The 26,595-nt window shown below is 38.5% G+C and overlaps 1 protein-coding gene across 1 annotated transcript in view; it reads right to left on the reverse strand.

The window, feature by feature from the left end:
- Positions 1–6,364: 6,364 nt before the first annotated feature.
- The window catches only part of SAMD12 (sterile alpha motif domain containing 12), an 89,022-nt gene continuing 68,791 nt past the window's right edge, over positions 6,365–26,595 (reverse strand). The window contains exons 5-6 of the mRNA XM_085299565.1: positions 8,899–8,964; positions 6,365–6,504 (exon numbers count right to left, since the gene is read on the reverse strand). Of these exons, the coding sequence (XP_085155691.1) occupies positions 6,365–6,504; positions 8,899–8,964 (206 nt within the window). The remainder of the gene's footprint in view (positions 6,505–8,898; positions 8,965–26,595) is intronic.

Below are 26,595 nucleotides of genomic sequence, written 5' to 3' on the forward strand. Positions count from 1 at the left end.
TTTTGTTGTTAGCAAGCAGGAAAGCAGGAGAATTTCTTGAGAATGTCTCTCTCTTTCTCCATTTAGGAAGCAAAACAGATGCTGTGATCTCCTCAGGGAGAAGGATCCTATCACATGGCAGGTGTGAGCAAAGGATGCTTTGCATGTCGAGAGGAAAAGAGTGGTACTAAAGGACCTTGCTTGAAAACCAGCAGCCATGGCAAAAACACTTGTTTGGTGAGGAAAAAAGATAAGTTCCTCTACCTAAAGAAATGGTATGCATTGACAGGAGGAGCGATCACTAGTGCCGGCTTTTCCAATATTACTCTAGCTTTTCCCTTAAAGAAATGGCTCTACAAACCAGGGAATGTCATGAACATTTCTACTTTTATCTTTTTTAAAAGGGTTTAATGCTTCAGCCTGAATCAAAGACTAGCCTAAAGACTCAGATTCCCAAAACATACTGAGCAAAAAGTAGGTTCTTCTTAAACCTCATCATTTCTGATGGGACTCAACACTGGACTGTTCAATACTTTAGGATGACATTATTAGATAACATGCAAAGAAACCAGAACCCAGAGAGAAATATTCCTAAGTCCTTTGTTGCTACCTGGAAACAAATAATATTAAAAAAAGAAAAATCCTAATAAACAATTATTTAAATATAACTTCACCTCTTGTAACATTTCCTTTGTGTGCACATGAATATGCACTTAAGAAATAACGCTGTTTGTATTAGCAGCAGTAAATCCTAGATGACCCAGAGCTACTGCAGAAGCATTTGCAGAAAAGGCGTCCCATTGAATACGGCAATAATTACATAGAAACTGGCAAAGTTAGTGCAAACCAATGATTTGATATTGGCTTCAGTTATGATGAAACAGTCACGCTCAGTTTGTCTCACACAGGGAAAAGAAGGTCAGAACAGTTTCCTTCATCTCCAAGAAGACTTTTCTACCAATGTACAGAAAAGAAAAAGCGTTTTCTTTGGAGTTTTGTGGAGTTTTATTTTTTGTCCTCTTGCAGATCAAAGAATATCTTTTCTTGCATGAACTGTCATGTATATAAAAATGTCAGCTCCGTTTTTAAGACTGGCTTGCACTACATGCAGCCAGTTTATCTGCAGAGCTCAATTTAAAATGGAAGACATCATAAGAGCTGGTCCCAGTGCTCCTTCTCAGATCAAATTTAAGAAGAGACAGGTGTTCACAGGCATTATTTATACTCAGACACAGGGCCAGATGTGTCCCTCGAACCTGCAAACCTCTCTTGTGACCTGGGCCTGGCATCTTTTTTCCTTTTATGTGGGAATTACATTAAAGCAAACCAAAACGCATTCACTGGGTATGAGAGGTTTTCAGAAACTATTTAACATACTTAGTTCATTTGATTAATTTTGATATACCCCTTTCAGACAAATCCTTGGTGAGCAAAACTGCATGTCTGCACAGAGGGCGAGGATCACCACAAGACAAAAAAGAGGCAATGCTGCTCGTATACCTATTGCTTATTTACGAATGCTGGAAAGTGATGCTCAGAATTGCTGGAAAACGTTTCCATATTGCATCATGAACACATACTGCATCTCTGTAGATGTGTGATATCACCACTGCCTACAGTAGCAAACCACAAGAGTGCAGCATCTGGGATGCAAGAAGGCAAAAATGAGCCAAAACAGCAGCACTAGACCTCTTCCAAACACTCCAAATCTTGTTCCTAGGAACTGGATACCTCAGTGCCTACACCACAGGATGATAATCTGTAACTTCATATCCTTATGCAAGGCAGAACATAGACTATTGTTTGGGTTCACTTCAGCAGAACTGCACAGAAACTTCTTAGGTCTTGCCAGGGTCACTTGGGCACGACGTTTTTACAGCAAGTAACAGTGTCAGTCTATAGCAAGCAACCCCATTCTCCTTTGAGAATAAAAGAAGGAAGGAAAAATCTCATTGTTCTGAAATTGTTTGGGCCTCAGAGGAGTGAGGCCAGGCAGAGCTTGGAAATGGAGACATTGCCTGCAATAACTAGCAGTCATCTTCTAACAATACAGTTCATTTTTTTAAGGAATGCTATTCTCCAGCAGCAGAAAGCTAAAAATGCATCAGTGATCATTTTCTTTTTTTGGTATCATGTTCCACCTATAAATAGCAGTTGTGGCCCAAGTGCAACCTTTCTGACCCAGTGGCGCAGAGGCCAGGATAAATTTTACATATGGTGGCAGTATTGCTGCCAAAAGGGCAATGGTTGTGCCTCCTTGTGTCAGTGGTGGGCACTGAAACCTCAGCACATCAGGAGACTTTATAAGACCCTACAGAACTGGCATAACAGCAAAAGGATCCCAAGGCCACCACTCTCTCTACCCTTTACTTTTCTACTCTCTTTGCAGTGGAATGAAACCTGTTCTGATGCATGCATGAACCTCCAAACATATTGAGGAGTTAGGCCAGGTTTGTCTCCATTACCCAAACACATTCTGTACTTTATGCTCTTGAGAAATAAACAGATTAATAAGCCTGGTCCATCAAACAATAAATAATTTGTGTGCACAAACAGATTTGATTCACAACAGCTCAATGGTGCATGCTACCAATGCGGCAAGCTGCCTGCTATAAATGCAATGCGTTCTCAGCTATAGGAAAGCAAAGGGATACAGCTGCTGAAGGGTGATGTGAAATTAAAGAGGGAATGAAACGTGTGATCTTATTTAATCACACCTGGTGCTTCAATTTTTCAATAACAGCACCCTGCTAGACTGTGTCAAATCAGTTCTACAAAGAAAAAATTATGGATGGAAAATGAATTAACTCTTTCTTTCCCACTGTTAATATGCTGTACCAGTCAGAAGCATCTTTAACAGTGGCTGTTAAGAATGTTTTTCTCAAATGAAAGTTGTTGAGCATTGGTCTAAAAGGAGCTCAGTGGAGGATAACAGTTGTGTGCCAATGGGTGAGCATGAGGTTTCATGACATAAGCACAAGTCTTCAGTGTGTATAACCTATTTTTTACACACAAGAAATTTGTCAGAATCAACTTGAAGGATCAAAGTGCCACACTGGGACCAATCATTCCTATTTGTTTCTTTAGGTGGGTGGCACATATGTGCAGTGAGACAGACAGAGGAAGCAGGACAGCTGAGGACAGCAGAATGCAAAAGGGGAAAAAGCAGCTTTTCTCTTGCCTTGGTCATTCTGCTCAGCACAGATTTCCAATAAGAAGAAAATTTATCTCAACAATCACCTGGATTCCATTTTCTTTTTGTTTCTCTTTTTTATCGAGGATTTTGTTGGGTTTTTTTAAAGTCATATTTTGCAGTTAGGTGTTTGGGTTTATATTAAATGTCAAACATAATTTGATTCTGCAAGCACTGCATTGTGTGATTACTCATGTCTCATTGGCTAGTCAGACACTGTTTCTGAAATAGTGTGCCCTATGTACTAATAAATCACTTTTGGTAATAGACAGGAAGGTGCTTTATCTAATGTAAAAAATGGTAATTGTGGTCAAATGTTCCATTCTTCAGGGAAAAAGAAAAAAAAAAAAACCTTCTACATGATTTCACTCAGCAGCAGAAAATAAAAAGCTGAGGTATAATTAGCTTAACATAGCCATCTTCATATTAAATTCATAAAGAAAAAAATCAAACATGAAAAATAACTAGCAGTCTCCCATTCTGGTCTCCTTGTTGAATTAATGCCACTAGTATGGCATTGTGTAAAATAAGATGCACAAGGCTACTGTATGGATGAAATGTGTGTATTTAGAGAACAGTTCATTTTCAGAGGGAAGATATTCCATCTTTCTTTATGTAAGTGTTACATATTTAGGAAATTTGTACATTGTCTCAAGAGATGTCTAGTTTTTACAGCCAATTTACTGAAAAACTAAGGTATTAAAGCAAATACCTCGGAACAGTTTTAAAAACATCCTAGTCTTTTCATTATTAGTTGTGCCACCCATACTCAAAAGAGATTATCGCAAGGAGAAAATACTTATTTTTGTTTTTTAATAAATACAAAAGCATCGTGAAAGGGCTACGAAGATGATCAGAGGACTGAAGCATCTCTCCTATGAGGAAAGGCTGCGAGAGCTGGGCCTGTTAAGCCTGGAGACAAGAAAACTTGAGAGAGGATCTTATCAGTGTCTACAAATACTTTAAGGTGGGGTGTCAAGGGGATGGGGCCGGACTCTTTTCAGTGGTGCCAAGAGACAGGACAAGAGGCAATGGGCACAAACTGAAACACAGGAAGTACCATCTGAATATAATGAAGAACTTCTTCACTGCGAGGGTAACAAAGCCCTGGAACAGGTTGCCCAGAGAGGTTGTAGAGTGTCCTTCTCTGGAGATATTCAAAACCTGCCTGGACACAATCCTGTCTAACATGCTTTAGGTGACTCTGCTTGAGCAGGGCAGGGTGGACCAGATGATCTCCAGAGGTCCTTTTGAACCTCAACCATTCTGTGATTCTGTGAAAAGACCTTCATAACTTAAAGATGCTACTATTGCAACAGGATGGATTAATTTAAACCAGGARTATTAATCATAATTCAAATTATCAAATAGGAACCCTTAGTTTAAATCAATTTTATTCTCGCTTTTCTCTTTTATTTTGTTTTCCTTTGGTAGATAGAAACATAAAGCTGAAGTGGACATTAGAAAGATCATCTAGTCTATCCCTCTGCTCAGAGGCAGAGATGAATATCCTGACAGGTAACTGTTACCTATTCCTCAAACCTACAGCTCCCCTCTACCCTGACTCTCCCAAATACTTCACTCTGGGACACATCTATGCTAAGTTTCTAATATCCAAACTAAATCTCCTTTGGTGCAAACTATTTCATTAGCACTTCACAACTGCTTAAGAAGTCATTGGTTAATTGCTTGCTATCCTACCTCTGGATGCAGAGAGACGGCATGGACACATATAGCTACTATTTCATATTACAAACCCTTTAATACACCTGAAATATTGTGTCTCTTTCCATGCTTCTCTTTGTCCTTGTGTCCTGAACCCAGCTCTTTCAACCTTTGCCTACTGGTCTTTTCTAAATCTCGGTGCTCATTCCTATAGCTCTCTCCTGGCTTTCTCCAGTTTGTCTATTTTGTTCCATAGAGTGAAGCCCAACTCTGGATACTACTCTAGCAGAGCCAAAAGGAGTTAATAATCAGCTATGGCTTAGACTTAATACTGAAGCCTGATCTTCCAGGCCTTCTCTCCCCAAACAGCATCAGGCTGCTGACTCACATTCAGCTTGTGATACCGCAATACCACATGCTCTCTCTCACTACTGTTGCTTACTCAGATGTTCCTCATCTGTATTCATACATTTATTTTCCCTTCCTCATTGCAGGTCTTCTTACTTACATTTGCTGAATTACCATCTTCCTCATTTCAAACATTTCTCCATTTTATCAAGATCACTTTGGACTCTAAACCTGCTCTCCAATGTACCCAAAACCCTTTGGAGCTTTGAGCCACTTGCACACTGTACTCTCCAGCCCATCACCAATAACATTAATGGAAATAATGAATAGCACCCAACCTAAGGCAGAACCGAGCAGAATTGCACTTCGGGTTCCCTCCCTATTTGACAAGCAAACAGTAACTATTCTTTCAATACAGCACTTCAACAAACTCTTCACCTACCTCACAGTAATTTCATCTAGATGGTTATTTTCCTTGTTTGCTTGCTTGGCCTTCTGCAACATAGTCAAAAGCCTTACTAAAGTAAAAATATATCCACCTACTACCTCTTTTTTATCTACTATATCTGTTATCCTATTCAAAGAGGAAATTAGAGAKATTTTTTCTTAACAAATCCAAATTGGCTGTTTTCCTATTAACTTATTATCTTCAAGGAGTTTACAGATTGGTTAATAATTTTTGAAGCATTTTTCAAGGTTTCATCATTTTCTTCATTTTAAGAGTTTAAGTTTTCCTTCCTCATCCTTCACAAGTTCTTAAAGATAAAAGCTTACAATTGAGAGATTATCCCACCTGACTTCTTGGTCCTCTAGGGTTAATTTCATTACATCCTGATGGCTTGACTACATTTAATTAACTTACTTTCATACATTTAACCTKATTTTTTCCCTATTCCATTCTTCTCCATCTATTAAAATTAACTTTGCCAAGCACCTGGTCACAATTAAGCTATTTGTGAAAACTGAAGTCAAGAAAGGCTGAACTGTTCAGCCCCATCTTTGAGATCTGCTTTCCCCTCCTTTTCCTCAAAGTAACAGAACTTCATTTTCCTTCATCTTTCTCTTATTTCTAAGATCTTCAAACACTCAGCTTTTAATACTCCTTGGAGTGACAATTCACTATATTAGGCAACTCATTATATTATTATATTAATCATTATATTATGTTCTGCTATTTTTTCAGATTTTTCCCTTAGAAATACATTCTCCTGTTTCCCTTATTTGTAGTATTCCTGATTTGCAAGTCATTGAAGAGGTCTTACAGCAGCCATATGATACTTTATATCTTTCTCCTTTATCAGGACAGTCTGTTACCATGTCTGTAATATTTYGTCTTTTAAAAACCCATCAGTTCCCTTGAACTTTCTTTTCCTTGCCTACCCACACTTTGCCTACCAATTCCAAAGTTCAAAGAAACCAGCCTTCTTAAAGTCCTTTGACATTATTCAGCTGCTTTTACTCATTCCTTTCCTTCAGATCAGAAACTCTTCTGTTTTGTGGTCATTTTCATTCACATTGCCTTCTGCCTTCAAATTCTCAACCACTTCTTTCTGAATCAGAATCAAGCATAAAGTAAATTTCTGCAGTAATTTCCTTTGCCCTCAGAAACAGAAATAGCTCTCTTGAGATTTTAATTCTTATYAGATCATCTAGACAAGATTCACCTGACCAAGGGTATGCATATATTCAGCTTGTCACTTCAGAGAGGGTATTAGGACCTCCCAGAGTGAGATACAACTTATTTTATAGTGGATGCCTAAGTGTATCACATAAAACACCTCTAATTGTTCCTATTTTTCCTACAATGAACATAAAGGGAAGCTCTGGCAAGTACGTCACATGACAGAGCTCACAAGTACCTCTATCAAATCACAGAACCATGTAGGATGGAAGGGACCTTTCGAGGTCTCTAGTCAAACCTCCTACTCAAAGCACAGTTAGAGCAGCTTGCTCAGGACCATGTCCATTTGAGTTTGGGATATCTCCAAGGATGGAGATCCACAACCTCTTTGGGTCCCYGTTCTGCTGTTTCACCACACCCAGAATACACTTATTTTTCCTTATATCTAGTTAGAAATTTATTTATTGCAACTTGTGCTGATTGCCTTGCATTCTGTCCCTSTGTATGTCTGAGAAGAATCTAGTTCCATCTTCCCTTCACCCTCACACTAAGTACTGGCAGGCAGCAGTAAGATACCCTTGARCTTTCTCTTCTCCAGGCTGAACAAATCCAGCCCTCAGGCTCTCCTCCTATGGTGGGCTCCTCCTCCCTGATCATCCTGGTGGCCTGTCCATCGACTCACTTCAGTCTGTCAATGTCTTTCTTGTACTGGGGAGCCCAAAACTAGGCACAGTGGTTAGATGTGATCTCACTAGTGCCAAATAGAAGGGAAGAATTAGTTGCCTTAACTTGCTGGCTACACTCTTGCTTGTACAGCCCAGTATGTTTTTGTCCTCTGAGGCAGGAGTACACTGCTGCTTTGTGTTCAAATAACTGTTCGCCAAAACCCGAACCTCATGAGGTTCCTGTCAGCCTATTTCTCCAATCCATCCAGGCTCCTTTAAATGACAGCACTGCCCTCCAGAATATCAAGTGCTCCCTTCCAATTTGGTATCATCCCAGAAACTTGCTGAGGGTGCTTTCTGTCTCATCATCCAGGTCACCAAAAAAGGTATTAGCATTGGCTCTAGTACTGATCCTTTAGGGATACCACTAGTAAAAGCCACCAACTGGATTTTACGCCATTTATCACAACCCTTTGAGCACAACAGTCCAGATGATTCTCTGTATGTTACTGTCTACCTACAGTCCATATCTCAACAATTTGACAATAAAGATACTGTGGGAGACTACATCAAAGGCCTTGCTAAAGTCAAGGTATAAAACRTTCACTGCTTCCCCCTAGTCCACACRGCCAGTCATCTCATCATAGAAGGCAATGGGGTTGCTTTGCCCTAAGCAAATTCCTGCTGGCTGTTCCTACCTTCACGTGCCTGGACCTCTAAATCAGAAGAGATGAATTTATCCTGTGTCCTTCATACAACTGCATTCTGCTAGTAGTTCTTGGTAGTTACAATTCTCTTTATCCCGTTGTCCTTTCCTATCAATAATTCTGTTAACTTTTTAAAAAATATAGAAAGTACTTATCCTAAGCTAGCTGTGGACAGTAGACCCCAGATGTAATACTGAACTTGTCAGTATGTTGATACAAAATTAAATATAGCATGTGTCAATAAATATGGCATTTCTTTTTCAGTTAACACAACCTACACATATTTATTTACATGATTAGAACTTTTGTACACAATTCTCTTGATCCTCATTCCTTAAATTCTTATCATACTAGGGCACAAGCAATGATAAACTACACTAGATGTTTTTTTTATTTGGAATTCATGTTAAGCTCTACTTGTAAAATAGATCTGAGTGTGTAAAAGAAAATTCACTTAAATTTGAAAAACTATTTTCCAAATATGCTACATAAACAAGATAAAAATAAGATTATCATTATACTTTTTGTAAGTAAGTTAGTTGTCTTATTAAACAAGGAAGTATTAGCTTCACTTGGAGAACTGAATGTCTTAGTTCTGGTTACCACATTTCTGAATATCTCAGAACTGGTAGATCATATTCTTTACTGCCCAGATTTTGTTCACAGATTAAAAGTTGAAAAGAAGCTTTCAATTTTTTCTTCTCCCAAGTGGTTTCTTACCTTTGAATGAACGAGTCACTGAATTGAAATAGCTAAATAAACATGAAAAAGATATTATCTCTGCACCTGCAGAAGTCAAAAAAGAGTTTAGCATTTCAACAACAGGTGTTTAACCAATGACTTTCACCAATTCAGCTTCCTGACTTCCTTTGCATTTCAGCAGCAAATACTGCTACACATCAAAAAATATGAATTTAAATAATTATGAGAACTTGTAAGATCTAACCTTACTCTGCTGTCTGAAGTTCAAATAAATTTAACTTACTCTTCCTTAAAAAGTAAATAGGTAGCACAGTTTCAATTTAAAATCACACTAAATATTTTATACCTACTTTGCACTGCAGAGTTTGCAACTGTTGGAAATACTGCAGTATTTTAAAGCAATTTTTCTTTGATTTTTTTTTAAGAGGAAGAATAAAAAAATCTGACAGAGGCCTTGCTGTGAAAGAACACACAGAAACACTCACCCCTTTACCCCCCACAGAATTCAAGTGTGTGCTGGGGAGAAAAAATAGGCATGGGATAGATGCGAATAAAGTCATGTTTCAATATTCAGGACTACGATGCAATGACTTTAAAACAAACATGTTATTGCCCTCAAAAAGCTTTTATTTCACGCTTTCACAATTTTAACACAGTTTTTAAAAATTCAAGCTATTTAAGCTGTAGCATATACTAAATCTTGCTTCACTGCTGACAGTATGGTTCACCCAAGTTTTCTGCATTGAGTTTGACACTTTTCCTACTTTAGATGTAAGTCTGAACCACAAAGCTGAAGATGCCAAACACTGCTTTTAAAGCTCATCAGACTGGTTTGTAATTGTAAGAGTTTGTCTACACCTTCACTTAATTTTAAATGAAAATACCCCTTCATTTGTACACTGGATAAGTTGGGCAATAAAAAAAAAAAAGTTCTAAAAAGGAACTAGCGATGCTAAAACCCATAAAACTGAGCATGGATTAATTTTATTTTCTCTTTGGCAGCATCTAGATCTGATGTGCTGATAAAACAATACCGCTTACGGCAATAACATCTGAGATCCTTTTCTTCTCTATGTCCTAAAGAGCAGATGGAATTGCTCCCKGTGGCATTCTGTACTCTTGAGACCATTTTGGAGGTGTGTGCTTCTGCTGCTGACAGCAATTCAGCTCTCCCGTCTAACCCTGTAGCTTTCCAATCTTGTTTCCTGTGGTCCACCTGGGCACATTGTGCGGCTTCCTCTCCCTGCTCTACAAAGTTTGAGTCCTGGTGGCAAGGACGGCRTGCAATTATACGTGAAAGGCTTCAGAAAAGGCAGGAAACAAAAAATACAGAAAGCAAGAGAAAAGCCCTTACCACAGCATTGACCTAACCCAGTATCCTGGCTCTGGCAGTGGCTCAGTATGGAGCTGGACTCACTGATCTGCACCTCAGACCTGGTTCACACCCATTATGTCCTCTGCTACCTTCTTAGAGCTACCTCATYCCTTCTCACTGTCCTCGTCCCAGTCCCTCATGTAACTTCCCAGCTACACSCAGAAACTCCCCACAGTGAATCCCCCATCAGGATAGCCTTCATACCCCTCACAGAGTCACTGAATCTAAGCAACTAAAGGCAAACTGGAAGAGATAGTAGCTGCTACTGTGTTAGCTACTCATTTGTCTAATTCCCCAAAGAACAGATGTAGCCAGCACTGAACCGAAACATCACTAGCAACCAAAGAGCTGCCCACTGTATATACAGAGGCTCCAGATACAGAGCAGAACAAGAAAATATACAGTTGACAAGGCTAAGGTTCATGACAGGAACTACCTCCMAGCCACGTTTTAAGAAAAGCAAAACAGGTAGATATATTTTGAAGTAGTTTGGCAGTCATTCAGGGAACATGCTACTTTTTCACATTATGGTAGAACTAAAATAAAGGTTTCTTTCAGGATATATATAATCCACTGATGTTCGGCTGGCTACAGATCTTGAATTCAAGTAACATTCGTTCATTTCTCACCTTTGACTGGCAGGAGAAAAAGGGGAGGAAAGTCCCTAGCCTGAACGAACACAGGAGACCCAGCTAACAAGCACAAAGTTCAGCTGCTTTTTTAAATGCGCAGCACTTAGTGTTAGCCAAAGGAAGACAGGAAACAAGTAAGCAAAAGCTCCTTGGTACCATTTATTGGTCATGTTATCTGTATTATCTAACTTTTCTGAAAAGTAAAAGTCCAAGAAGACAGCACACTGGAAAAGACTCTGCTCTGCTGGGACCGGCCAGATTTGTCCAAAGTTTGAGAAGTCTTTAACCTTGTTTCAACCTCCCCCTAAATATTTAATGCTAGCRTTGAATTTCCAGTGCTGAATGTAGGCAGTAACAGTTATTTTGAGAATGACTTGCTCTAACTCACAACCATGCTGACTCCCATAAAGCAAGATGGGCAAATGCCTCATCCTCTGATACGCAGGACTCCACCTGCAGGTTACAAGAAAGAGCAGGGCATAAATACTACGAGATGGGACCACAGAGCTGGKGGAATGCCCCTTCTAGAAAACAACGGCTTTTGCCATGCAGTACCAAATGCAACTAGTCTGTAAATCACAGCTGTGTACATGGTACGTAGAGCTCAAGACGGGCAAAGGAATACACATAAATCAGCTTTTGACCTTCAAATTATCATGTAACGAATATATAAACAAACACCCAGCATAGTGGGTCACAGAACTGATAGAGGTTCTGGTGAAGCCCCTATCTTTCTGTTAGCATGAAGCCTCACAGAAAAAGGGCATGGAGRTGAGTGGCAAATCATAGGAGTCTCACAATGCAGGAGATGGGCCAAAGCTGGATCAGAACTTCATCGTCTCATTCTGCTAAAGCACCAGAGGCCATGGACATCATGTTAAGCACATCACCCACCGTAGTTCAAGAAAGTCATGCATATTATCGGTTTCTTAAAAATGCTGACAAAAATGAGAAGGAACAGAAASAAGCAGTTAAAGCTTGGGGTCTGATCCTGAAACCCAGAAACACCCTTCTGGAAAGTTGGCCTTTTTTGCTGCAAATCAGTTTCAGCATCCAGCATCCAGCTTGAAGCTATCATACCAGCATGCAGTTATATGTAAGTTAATAAGCACTTACTATTGATGGTTTCTGCAGTGGCTGTTTAATTTTTAATCATATTCTTAATATAGTGTTTACATTTTTATCCAATTAGATATTGGATGTGTGTATGAGTGTGTGACAGAGAGAGAATGGAAAATTGTGTTCACCTGGAAGTACAATGACTGGATGTTCTTTGGGAACAAATTTCTTCCATCCCTTATCARTTCTAGGGAAACTGCTACCCCTTCCAAACATCAAGAGTGTTTAAAAAAACTGCTTACTAAGTGAGGAGATATATGCCTCCTTCTGCTTGAAATTTTCTCATGCAGGCCTCCTATTTTTTAGGAGAATGTCACTTAGCTATGCCATGTTGCACCATTCTGCTGTTAGATATGAGCACTGCTGATCTCTCTATACAATGCTCAACCAAGAGTTTGGCATTAAATGCCATTAAAATAGCCACTGCTAAGAAATGGGCACTTTCCTGAACAGAAATCCCAGCACTCCTTTTCATCTGTAGATCAGACATTTAAAAAATGCCTTGGTACACCGTCATCCTCCTCACCTCCACTTCAATATTTCAATAGATTCCTATRGTCATAAAAACTAGATGCACTGAAGGAATAGCTCATTTATTTTTAGGCACTGATGATTTTTCATGGGAATCAACAATAAAATTCTCTATTATGGAGGGAGAGTAAATAAACCAAAGAAGGGTAGAACTTCAAAGAGAGCTGGGTGATGATGGAAGGCTRGGCAATAGAAAATCTCAGAGTCCAAGAAATGAGCTAATCACAAATAAAATAACATTACATACCTATTACTACCTCACATGCTGGTTGCTATAATGCCAGTGATTAAAAAAAAATCAAAAAAGGAGAGTCAGAAATCCACTCAGCAGAGGCATAATGTGGTTGATATGGATCCTGGCAGAGCTCTCAGGCCGTGATCTGACTCCCAAAGCAATTCTCTGCCTGAGCCCTCTACATCCAGACTGCCTCTGGTCGCAGGCTCAGTTGTACAGCAAATGAGGACAGGCAGTAACAGGACTGCAGTCTCAGGCAGGAACTGCTCTCACTCTCAGCAGGCAGAGGCTGAATGGAAAAAGCAAGTCCCTTTGTTTCCCCCAGAGCATCTACTGTGAGGAGAGCCCAGGGCAAGAGCTCCAGGGCACACAACAAAATAGAGTCCAGCACTTGCCATGTTCGTGGCATGCCTCCTTCTATGCATGTGGCTGGGCACTTGGGTGCTCACATCTCACTGTAGCTGTATTGCCTGCATCCTTGAGAGCTCGCTATGCTGAAACTCCCCAGAGTGCCATCCTCTTTATGTTGCTCTGAGCAGGAAAAAAAAAAAAAAAGAAGAAGAAGAAAAAAGAAGATGCAATTCTATCCCTCTGCAAATATACCGCCTCAAATTTCACTTCATTTTCTCTACAGCACAAGAAAGGTAAAGATAGGAAATCAATATGTTTAGAGAAAAACATCTGAAACTTCCTATAAAAGGAAGAAACTAAAGGGCTATGGCTAAAGATGTCGTAACAGTGGTAGAAGAGCTTGGATTAATGTGCTGAGGATTAATGTGCACTAACAAATGGAGAAGAGTAGACTGCTTTTAGGCTAAATGCTTCCCTAGGTTACAGGTTACAGCTCCCTTCTTCAGGGGCCCATTGATTTTTGTAGCCAAAGAACTGGGCAATTACATGTACCTCTGTGCAAGAACTGTTCCTAAAAACAYCCACACCATGGACTTTTCTAATGAGTATGCTTAGACCTGCACTCCAGGAACTGGTCTCCCCTGTTTAAAACAAAAGCCTTCTGCATCAGCCAGGCAGCTTTAAAAGGCAGCTTCAGTTCTCATGTTACTCTTTGCCCCAGGGGGCAGGAACTTGAAGCAAGGAAGGATGAGAATAAGTTATAAAAGGGAGACAGGAAGGTCTCCAGTAAGCTCTGAGTCCTAAAGATAGCAATGAAACTAACACGAAGGGAAGGAGGAAACCACCCTCCCACATGAGAGGAAACCCCAAAATAAAACCTTTTGGCAGATGGTAAAAGGCTTTAGCATTCAATAAAATGAAGGAGCTGCATGAGAATGCAAGAGAACTTTAAGGGAGACACAGAAGGTCCAAACAAAATAGGAAGAAGCTTAGTTCTTCATTCACTTTTCTGTGCTATTATTTCAAGTCATTTTTAGATAGTCTCAATTCAATGGAAAAGCTGGTAAAACCTATGCAGTACATAGTTTTCAAGAGACTTTCACCTTCATGGCCTATCCTAATTATATGAAAGAGAAAAAACTYTTCAGTAATTTTTCTGAATTATAAAGCAAAAAGTTCGTTTTCCAGTGAGCACTTCGGCTGGGACTCTCAGCCTGGTCTTGGCCTCTCTGTGTAAGACTGCAACCAACTCCACAGAGGCAAACAAAGCCACAATGATAAAATAACCATAACAGTACAATATTGGTATCAGGATTAACCACATCTGGATGAAAAGATGAACTCAGAGGAATARGATCTAACTGTAGCTATTAAAGAATACGTGAGAAAAATGGCCTAGCACAGGTAAGTTATAACCCTACCCCAAGAYAGTAAATAAAATGAGTCTTTCTCTGCTTTAGACTAAAGGTGCATCTAAAATACAAGTAAAAAAATCAACTTCAAAGCCCCTTAACCAGAACTTGTAGCTCATTAGTTTTCATCTTTCTGGTTGCTTCTTTAGTTCTACTATGGRGGGGCAGGTTTARCTCAGCTGGTTAGAGCATGGTGCTGCTAATGCCAAGGTCGCGGGTTCAATCTCTGTCCGGGGCCACGCTGAGGGTTGGACTAGATGATCTCCAGAGGTCCCTTCCAACCTTACCATTCTATGATTCTATGATTAGTGAGCRGTAGTTAGCACAAGGTGAAAAATTCTTCATAAGTAATAGAACAGGAAATACGATGTTATCAGTTACAGTAAAAAAAATGCAATGTAAGAGTATTAGCCTAACTGAATTTTGCTAACCAGCGCAGATAAAATCAGAAAAATTAATATACTAAGGCAGTGTAAGATTGGTGGTGATTTAGAAGTGGTTAAACTCACTTGGTTTATGTTGGTTTCAWGCTGATAAGCAAAAAATAGGAAAACTTACTGTCTAGATTTTATTCAATTTTAGCTATCCCAAATTAGATGGCTAGTCCTCTAGCTGGCACAYAGAGGCAAGAACCTGCAGAGTGGTATGAGTTGCATAGGAATCTATTTTAGAAAGGCGCAAGTTATCTCTGGAGATGGCTATTATTCTTCACTGATTATTTGAGAAATGTGAGCAATGAGTTCAAATAGATGCCTAACTTTTAGATGTTTAATGTAAGATGAGATAAAGACATTTAAACTGCTCAAGCTAAAAGACATTACACTTGATTTTTATTTTTGCTTATGCTGTTTAGTAAAGAGCATGAATAAATAAAAAATAAAAAGCAGATTTTGTGGATTTCATTTTCACCAGTGATTATGAATTTAAGATTTCAAATAATATAGGCAGTGCACACTATCAAAAGAGGATTTGAGACCAAGTAAAAATTAGGTCTTATAGAATTAAGAACAATGTTCTAAAGAAAACAAAATACTCAAATTGTATTTTTGATATAATAAAATTGGCAAGGGATCACAATGTTTTTCAACTTTAGCAAGACCTACGTTACGTTAAAGAACAGAACACTTATGTTTCTGTATTTGTGATTTTAATTAAATTACTAAGAACTTCTATGTATTTGATCCAAAGTTCACCAAAGTCATTGGTACCCTTCACTGATTTGAATGGGCTTTATAGTCTCATGCTGTTGAGGAAAATAATGGGGTTGATTCTGTTCTCATCTTAACTAGTTGCACATTTCGCTGAAATTAATGGAGCATTACTCCTTCATTTGCCCTCACAGAAATAAGAGCAAAGTTGAGGTCTCAAATCTTCTTTGAAGATTTAATCTACCTTTGGTAGATTATTGGTATAAAATAGAGGTATAAAATAAACATTATGGTACATAAAARTTTACATTCTTCTGAATAAAGTAACCACTCTTGCTATCTGCTCATAGTGCTAGAATTGCCAGGTGTCCATGAAAAGGGATCCACAATCAAGGTTTGACTCAGCTGAAGACTTCCCCAAAGACTATATCCTGGTATAGATACCAGCTTTAACTGCTCTTAATTTTTAGAGACAGTCTTGATAGAAGCACTTCTCTCTTCTGTTCCCAGCACTAGTTATTTAGGTTTGTCACCTAAATAACCTGGGCTCTGACCATCTGGATCAAGAGAAAACACTGAAGGAACCAGTAAAACATACACATTCTTATACCAGAAATATCATGTGATCAGCTAAGTCATGCAGAACTATAGTAAAATTCCCACAGTGAAAGGTCTGATTACTGGAGGGAACCAAAGAGATTTCAAGGAGAGCACTTACAGTATAATAAAGGAAAAAAAATGTTGCTGACAAAGCAACACTCACAGATCCCAGCTGCTTAACACAGTGGCTAATATTGAAGAAAGAAGAAAGAGAATTTATCATCTAACAATACCAGCAAACAAATATCAGTAAACAATAATAATTCACTCTGAAAAGAGCTCATTAGGTTTACAAGAAAATGCAAGACTATTTTCACTATCATAGCTGAAAACAAATTCTATGCCTAGAAGAAATATTTCTAGAAAAAGACAAAAAGCTCACAGATGTCTCATTTTAAGGAGCTGTATCCCAGCAAAAGGATATTTATTATCTGGATGGGCTTTAAGGGCTGGCTATTTTTCTATGATCCTAAAAAGCCTACATTTCAGGTTTARGTAGAGATCTACAAAAGCCAATGATATAAGTGATTAGTGTCACAGTTAACAGCTGTAACAGAATGGAAGGCAGCTGCACTGCAGGACGCATGGAAGTGATTCTTGAGTCTACAGAAAGATGCATTCAGAAAGTGCACAGGTGACAACTGATTTGTCACTAGAGTTTTAGAGAAAGGATTATCACTTCCTTTCTTTTCCTGTCCCTTTCATCCAAAATATGGTTTGCTTCAAAAACTCTTCAAAGTTTAGGCCAAGACTTAAAATTACCGTAATACTGCGGAAGTGATGAGCTTAGGGAATTTTCAAAGGTCTATCTGCACCTTTAATTGCCTGTAACTTTTAAAAGCTGGTCCATTGCCTCACATCATGCTGATTGCTTCTTCCAGCATCCAAGAGTCTTTAAATATGGCTGGACCATCTTGATGCCCTATGCTAGAAATTTGCAAGGAATGGCTGATGAGTGTTTCACATACCTACAGCCTCTGGAACAAGCTAAAGAAATTCCTTAGCAGACAACTGCAGTCTAATCAGCCCTTTAAACACACAGGCTAAAGGAAAACCCACAAAGTAAAACAAGAGCAGGAGCTATTAATCTCTYCACCCAACTTTAACAACAATCCTCAGTTACTCAGAATTTTTTGAGGGACTGAAAGACAAAAAGTTGTAGAGGAAGAAAAGAGGCTCTCCTCTTTATTTCTTGATAAGGCCAGAATGACACAATGCTTCAAGGAAAGAGGAAATGTGACTACCATTCCCTCTCCATCTCTTCCTCTGACATATACAGAAGAGAAAAGAAAAGAAAAGAAAAAACATAAAGCTTAAAGGACTTGGGAGAACAAGTTTTAACAACAGAAGTTTTTCATTTACCATTCCCTGAAAAAAGGCATAATTAGTTGGTAAGAACGCCCTTTCTTTGCCATGCAAGATCTTTGTCTCTCAGTCTTTCTCTCAAACCCCAGCTCCCGAGAGTTCTACGCAACAGTGCTCTCTCATCACAACTAAGCAGAAGAGAACTTCAGAGTCTGTTAGCTGTGTGACATTATTGACAAGAAGCTTCAGAAATGGTCTCAGTAAAGAATGAAAGAATATGGAAAAATAATTTGTTTCAAGGCCAAGGTGTTGGAGTTGCTTCAAATCCATCTTATGCTGTCAAATGCCAGCTGATAACAGCTAGGTGTCCAAGGTGAACTGACTGAGAAGATCTGAATCCTATTCCTGGCAGTAGAGGACTCAAAATTCTGAGACAACGTCAACAATACACTTTCAGTCTGCTCTTAAACTTGAAGAGGAGACTTGATATCCCTTTATGTTCACATGCAAAGGTCTCTAGCATGGTATTTCCTGAGGATRAGCTCTGGCCCTCTTGGGGTAACTGAATGAGTATTTCAGGCCAGAGTCCTGACATTTCATTTCAAACTGTCTGGATATAAAAGTGATGTGAGCACTCCCAAGCAGGCTGTTTCCTAATCAATTTGCCTTGAGGTGAAAGCCAGTTCTACAAGTCAAATGTATGTAAACCAAGTGTTTTGCCAACAGTATGGACAAACCTAACTGAAAATAAGCTCCAGGGTGTGAATGAAGCTTTAGTGTGGTTGAGAAGCTCCAGAATCATATGGTACTGCCATGTAAATATAGCCTACAACTTGACTCCACTGACACTGAGAAGAACACAGACTAACTCAACATCTTTAAAAGTGATACCTTTGGAAAAGGACTGAGGTTCATTAGGAGCTACTCACTGAAGATATATCACCCTGCATCCTTTCTTTGAACAGATAACTTTTGATAACTCAGGTGACTGGGAGCTATTTTTTACTGCTAAAAACTTACCAATCTCTGTGGAGGTAACACTATGCACAAAGGTTGGGCTCACACAACAAAGCTGTAGCTGAACTGCAAACAAAAAATACATTTATCCCCAAAAGAACAATTCCCTGCCACATTTCCACACATGTTCCAAATCACAGCTGCTGTATTTATGTTGTCACCCTCTAGATATTAGCACTTAAAAAGAAAAAAAAAGTACTTTCTGAGTAGTAGGCTTACTTACGCTGCGTAGAAGAAATCAGGCATTTTTTGAAAACTGTTCAGCATTTTGGTACAATTCACAACCCCTTAACCTCAAGGACCACAAGATCATTGATAATACACTCTAACATATTATTTTATAGGGAATCAATTTCAATTAAAAAACTATTCAAATACTGACTGGAAAAATTCTATAATATTGATCTTAAGGGGGAACTAGCACAGTTAAATTAATTATCATACTTGACCATGTCATAAAACACTGGGCTAATACACATGCGTTATGGTCATGTCAAATAAAGACATTAAAAAACATCTTCTTTCCTTTGTAGAAGATGTCCGAGATCTACATACTGCCTAGCAATAAAGAAGCAATTCATAACACTACTGAGTGCCTATGTATAACTGAGCAGATGAAGGTACTCTATCATATGAAGCATAAAAGCCATTAAGAGGGAACTTCTACTTGAATAAAACCACATTAATTTTTAAAAGTGTATTACAGAAAGAATTTTAAAAAATGTAGATAAAAAAAGAGAAAAACTCTTAAATAAAACAGGTTCTTTTTATACAACTTACAACAGCAATTTTACAAAGGCATAAAATGGAGARGGTTTCCCTCCTCCCCCTGCATCTTTCCAGTAATTATAAATCTTTATTGCACAGGCAATAAATGCTAGTAACAACAGGAAGAAAAATGCTTTTGAACTAGTTGGCAACATTCACCTCCAGGGATTCAAAGCAACAAAACTGTATTACATATTTTCAAAAAGGTTTTAAGTAACTTTCATGTTTGTTAAAAGTGCCAATATGATGAAACACTTTGCTAACAGAGCATATTCATGCAGGCSTCAGCAACACTCATTTCATAAAATCAGAAAAATGGTGTTACCAAAGCTGATGCAAGTAAACAGGGCAATTCATTCAGCCCTCATACCAACGCTTTTCACTGTGGGCATTCACATCTAGGCATACTGAGTAGGAACTGATCTCACATAAGTTTAGACAGCTACCAAACAAATACATCTGACAATCATCCTGAGTTTCTATAACAATCACTGGAGAAAAACAAGCAAAACTTACTTGATGTGTCTGAGATATGATATAGTATATTAGAAATACAGAGAATGTGTGGCTGTACTGAACACATCAGATAGCAGGATTGCTTGAAGTCTCTGCAGAAGGCAGCTGATACACACCCAACTGCAGGCGCACTAAGTTAAGCGTTGGCACTTTTGGCTCCAGTGAGGTTGTCAGTGACTACATTTTAGCTTGTAAAAAAACTGATTTCAACAACCTTGTTTAATGACAAAGCGAGAATGATACTAAATGGATACTACAAGAATTAGACAGGGAAGTACCCTTCTTAATACAACAATTCTGTATACCAGGGGAGCATAGGGAGAGCAGACCACCGAGAGGGGCCAGGCTTCTGCACTCTCTCTAAGCAGCATCTGCTGCTGACACCGTCAAAGGCAGAATACCCCAAGACAGATGGATACTGGCATGATCTAGATGTGCATTTCTTATTTCCAACTCTATCTGTCCAGTTTGACCATAAAGGCGTTAGCTGATTAAGACAGACAGTTTTTGAACCAGGAGCCCAGCAGTGAAAATTTCCATGTACTTTCACAGGGGAGGAAGGAATTAAGGATTCCAATTTCCTCATTTATTTTATAAAACAATTAAAAATCCAAATTTTTGTTCTATGCCTGATGTCTGAAAAATCTTATTAGAAATGACACATATGTTACATTGTATATGGCACCACCTTAATATATAGACTTGATTGATTTAAACTCTGTGTGAAAGATTGTACCTGTTAATAGAATCACTTTTACCAGCTTACATTTTTTAGTTGGGTAAAAACAAGTGATTTCTACTGGCACTGATCACAAACAGCTGTTTTTATATCACAGCCTCTGACTGTTCTTAACTTTTCTGTTTGGTTGAAAGTCTGTCATGACTGGCCTCAGCACAAACAGTAATGTTTAATTTTCTTTTTCTTAAACTTGGAGCAAAATTGTTGCTTTTCGTTAAAATTTAAATAAGTGGGAAAAATTTTTATATATATATAGATATATTAGATACACACACACATATACATATATATATATACATATACATAAATGAATTAAATATGCAATACAGTTTTAGTTATGTGTTAGCTCTGAAGGATCAAACTTTCCAGACCAAATTTTCCAGTAGACCAACTTCTAAGAAACTTGAAAAACAGGAATAAAAAAAGATTAACATTAATAAAATAATTAAAAAACAAGCAACTGCAATCATGACATTGCAATCACACATAGGCAAAACTACACTCAACAGAGTTGCAACATTATTTATAAAAACATTTTAAAATGTAAGCACATAGTAACATTATACAACTAAAGTCTTGCTTTATATGCTCATCAATACAAATTTCATAGTTGCATATATGTTTCCTTATTCATATTCCAGACATACACATATTGAAGGACAATCCTGTGGTAAACACATTCAAAGTGCATTAAAATGTATTGTTTGGTGTATTGGAACTTGTTCTATCTGCTAGCTGAATCATTAGATTATTTGATATGAATATGTATTAGCATCACTCCAACAAGTAAAACGTAACTACCAGAACAGTAATTCAATAGTCTATCAGGGACTGAAAAAATTGGCTGCATTGCAAAGTATATTCTTCAGGTTAGAAATCAGACATATGAAATACAAGTAACTGATGGCATAGATGGAACTGGACATTTATCTTCACTGAGGCATCCATTTTAAACGTTTTATCTGCACACTGATACACAGTTCCCATATGATGTTCTGCTTCAGCTAGAACAAACAAAAACTATAGGGAAATCCACAACGCCTACTTGAAAATTTTGATTTTCAGAAGTCTTAACAGTGTCTAAAGTCTGGAAAACATCTCAGAAACAACCATGGCTTCTGACTCCCTAGACTAGACTAGGTCCTCTCTAAGTGCTGCATATGTCCTCAACAGAGAGGGCAAAGGCACAATGAAGACAGCTCTTTTATACTCTAACTGATAGTAGTAAAGTGGTTTTACGGTCTTGAAAGAGAAGTGTTAACATAGGAGTAGTGCTAAGACTCCTACAGTGGTAAAGGAAAATAGGACATAAAATGAAAGGAACTAAAAGGGATATGGACATACAGTGAAAATAAACCAATATAGAGAAGGTTAAAAATTCTTTATATATATTCAGGCAATTTTGCATCCTGAGCCCTGGAATGCAGTTTTTATGCTATGACAAGGGATAAAGTACTATTTTTGGACATCTGCCAGTGTACCCATGCTATTCTTTGTGTTCAACTCACGAGGTCTCAGAAATTTTGTAGCATAAAAGCAGCATAGGGCAAAGGAACCGGGTTTGTCTGAGCTTTTCTGAAGTATCAAATGTTTTTCCTGTGCTTTGGATGGATGTCAAGCACGCAGTATATGCTAGAAACATTTGCATAACTTACGCTGTAAGAAGATGGGCTCTTGCTGACTAGCTGGAAGCTTCAGGGTGACGGAAAAGGGAAAGGTTAGGTCAAGAGAATGAAAATTAAAATGGGTCCCTGGTGAGAGAGCAAAAAGACCGTCAATATTTCAGACACTGCATATCTCAGAAAACCACTACAGAGATGAAAACATGATGCCATATTGTTACCTACTTTGTAATCTCTCTGTGAAGGCAAACACATTGCCTACATTGAGTTTTCTCAAAGGCAACATTTACTGTGTTTTCATGATAAGAAAGAGAGTATTTCTGGCAGAAGGATTCCAAGATTTTTCAGGCGCCAAAACCTTGAGTCCAGAATGCTCCCAGGAAAGAAAATGCAACATCCTGGAGTGTAACAGGATCATCCTGTATCACAAACTTCAGTTACGACTTCTTTACAGGGATGACAAAGAAATGTCCTGATTTCAGGTCAGGTCAGGCAATGCATCTCAAGAAACATGACGAACAACAGACAAGGATAGTTCAGATAGGAATGTATCCAGAAGGCCTAAGCGAGAGAGCAAGCTGGAAATTCCTTGAATTGAAATGGCCTTCCAGTTGTCTGTTTCTCAAGGTCATGTGTTCTCAAATTTTTTGATTACTCAAGTGCCTTTTTAGGCAGGTATGTAATTCCAAACATTGCTGTGTACATGAGGCATCACAACAGTGAAGGTCTTTGTATGTGGGAATTCAGAATGTGCAAGTGAGTCTAGTACTTAGAGGCTTTTGTTATGGAAAAAGACAGTAAACCTCCTCAAGCATGATGATGCAAGCTGGAATGGCAATGTTCAGCTTTTTTCCACCCTCAGTAATCACAAGGAGGAAACAGATAAGGTGAACAAGAACCAGGGTAATGTTTCTGACAGTCTGTGAGGGTTCAGCAGCAAACAGCTGAAAATTTCTTTGCTTGATCATGCCTTCCTTTACCCTAGTATTAAGATGCTGCTAATAATGTAAAAATCTTTATAACCTGTTTCAGCAGGTTTTTTTTCAAATGGTCCTGGTTTTCTGACCACATCCACCCTGAAGGCAGTTTCTGGTTACAAGTTTCCTTTACCACCCAGTGAACCATGCATCACTAGAAAGCATGGGTCTCAGTTCATTCTTCCTCAGAAGGTGAGATGCATCTTGAATGTTCTCCAGTTCATTTTCTGGAGGAATACAATACTAGAGTACCATAATGGCTTTTGAATGGGACTGTTTTAGAATCTGAAGAAAGGGAAAATATTAGTCTCATCATTGTGCGCGTATGTTTTCCAGTAGCTAAGCACCAGTGCAGGATGAACAGAAACCTTACTGAAGAAATAATGTCAATAGGTATCAACAGCTATGATGTTTTTTAATGAAGCTTAAACCTTTATTCTAATACACTTTGCTAGCAGAAGAAATCTCGAAAAAAAATGTCAGTATATGTGAGCTGGCTGTATATACAAGTAGTACTTTGCCTTAGAGAGACTCGCATAGAAGATTAGGATGGCCAATGTCATCTTAAATACAGGTATGATCCAAAAACCAATCGTGCGTCATAACCTCAGCCCTGTTAGCAGGTTCCTGTCTATGGATACTCTCCTCAGAACCACACATAGCATTGCTCTGCCACTTTGAGACAGAGACTTTCCTATGCTAGCCAAAAGCACGGCTCATATTGAAAATCTCAAAATAACTTCCTCCCTGTGTAGTTATGTAAAGCTCTTCTTTTCTTTTTTTGAAATTATCTTTCAGCTCAGGATTAGAATGGAAACAGTACAATAACAATGTTTCCGAAAGTGTGAAGCTCTCCCCATGAGACAATGGAAAATACTTTGTCAAATTAGTTCCTCTGCTTCACTAAGTGTCTAGGAAAAAAAGCACAGATCATTAGCTGGGCCTGTGCCCTTCCAGCCTGGTGGAAGTTGGAACAGCATTTCTGCTGGTAATAACCTCAATCAAGCAGTCCTTACTCCTACAAAAAGTCTTCCTAAAATTGAAGATAGGTCTTCAACTACACAGTCACATACTATTCTAGCTTTAAGATCTCCAGAACAGAGTAGATGGTATTTCTCTGATGGTTTTTTTTTTAATTGGGTTAACTTTCTCTGTGAACAACAGAACAGAAAACCACTTAAAATATCTGATAAGTACTACATAATACTTTTTCCAAAACCTTCCGTGTTCACTCCATCTTCAATCAGGTTATGAACTAAAGTCAGTGGAAGTCTTTCTGCTGACATCAATGGACTCTGATTTAGGACCTCACTACTTGCAAGCAAGCACGTGCACTAATTGAATTCAGAAAGAGTTTGTTAACTATCTCTTTGACCTAAAGATCTCCTGAGGTGGGCACTTAGAGGTAGAGGGTATTTCCCCTCCTTCCCCCCCTCCCCTTTTTGGAGGACAATTTGGAGGACAACAAAGGAGACGCATGGCTACACTGTGACTTGTATTTTGCAAGTGGAATTTCTAAAAGACAGAAACTGCTGGCATGTAAAAATTTTACTGTTAGAGAACAAGTGTTGTCTGAAATAGAAAAATGCTAAAAGGAAGTTATTCTAATTTCAGGCTTGATTAGGAATGCATAAGCCATAATAAGTGTGGACAGAGTTTGAAGAAACTGGGCAAAGAGACAGCACCAGTTTCAGAGAACATCTGAAATTCACAAAGCTTTCTGGACTGCACTGTGGTTGATAAACTATATCTTAACCTTAGTACTTGCACTTGTAACAAATACACACTCCAATGTGTTATAAATGAGGTAATACGGAACAAAAGCACCGCTGCTTTGCCACCAATCCTTTCCCCACTTCTGGGATCAAAGGATGAACACAGATCTGCTGCACAGGGTACCATTTTGTGGACTGTTGTGCAGCTGCATCCCTTCATCTCTGTTTAAAAAGGCTGGAACGGAACTGAAGTGCTGTGCAATAGCTGAATGCCACTGCAGAGGAAGAAAGTAAGAGCTGCAGTCCATCATCTTTTGGTAAGTTTGTGCCTACTTTCATAAAGCAAATGATGGCACGCCTTCATACGATCAGACTAAATTACACTACCTTCTCTACATGCCAGAGAGAGATCTCATTAAAGGCACATCTGTACAAGGCAAAAGATATCTAACTATCACTAATCTGACCTTTACGATCCAGCATGATTTTATTCTTGCTCTTACCACAACCCAAATCTGTATCCTCAGTTGCACGGATGAGGAATAAATCTCAATGAACGTTGCACTAAATTCCTGGAAATGGCCATCACATGCCTGACTGTTCATGACTCAYACCACCAGTTGATGTGTCCAATCCAGAGGTGAGCCAGAGGAGAACAATAAAGGAAAAGCCTGGAAATGCTTAATCCTCAATACCAAATACAACATATGGAGAATCCTAACTGGACTACAGGGAGCAACTAGCCCAAACTTATAGCTAATAGATTTTCACTGTCCCATATCCACACAGTCCCAACTTCTGTAAGCAGGCCTGAACCAGTAGTGCCTGTAGACCAAACCTTACTAGCCCAACAAACTCAGATAACATTCCATATATAGGAGAAGACAGAAACAAGCTAATATGAGACAGAAGGATGTAGGAATAATGGATGAAGAGAAAAAGCAGAGCTCTCTATACCTCTAGTAAAGGAGTGCTGCAACACATACATTGGGACGTGACAGAAGATAAGGTGAAGTCACATTCTCAGATTCTGGTGATATGAAGGAGCCCTACAGCTATATCCTATCCTCATCAGAATCCACATGAAACCAAGTCTGAAAGAACAATTCAGTTGAGACAGATAAAAACAGCTTACTCAAACTAATCAGGGAGTTGATCCCCGAACACAGTAAGCAATGCTTCATCAGGAACATAATGTCATGTGTGAAGGACATTTTGTTAAAAATATACTGCATGTACTAAAGAGCTTTGTTTTTTTCATATGATGTGACATATAATGGGCACTGAACCAAAACAACGCAGAAGTGTGGAGGGCTCTGTGAAACGCAGAAGTGTGTGGTTTATGTGATCTTGCTGGACTAAGAAACAAGGCTAAACAGAGAGAAATCACTGCAGATATATATTGGAAGATATCTAAAGTTTACTTTATAGTGCCATCACAATGACTGTTTCTGTTCTGTTACCAGAGCAGTGAAAAAACTTATTAGAGAACTAATAATTCATTACATAATAATGATTATATAATAATCCATTATAAAATGTCTTAACTGTATTTGGAAAATATATACAAGCTTTTCTGCTACTCCTTCTTCCCTGTCTTCTAATCAGGATTTCCATATTGAGCCCAATTTTGCTCTTTCTTATCAACATAAA

Source organism: Rhea americana, unplaced genomic scaffold (assembly GCF_003343005.1).
Source record: "Rhea americana isolate MKP2758 unplaced genomic scaffold, rheAme1 scaffold_0, whole genome shotgun sequence".
Taxonomy (NCBI): Eukaryota; Metazoa; Chordata; class Aves; order Rheiformes; family Rheidae; genus Rhea; species Rhea americana.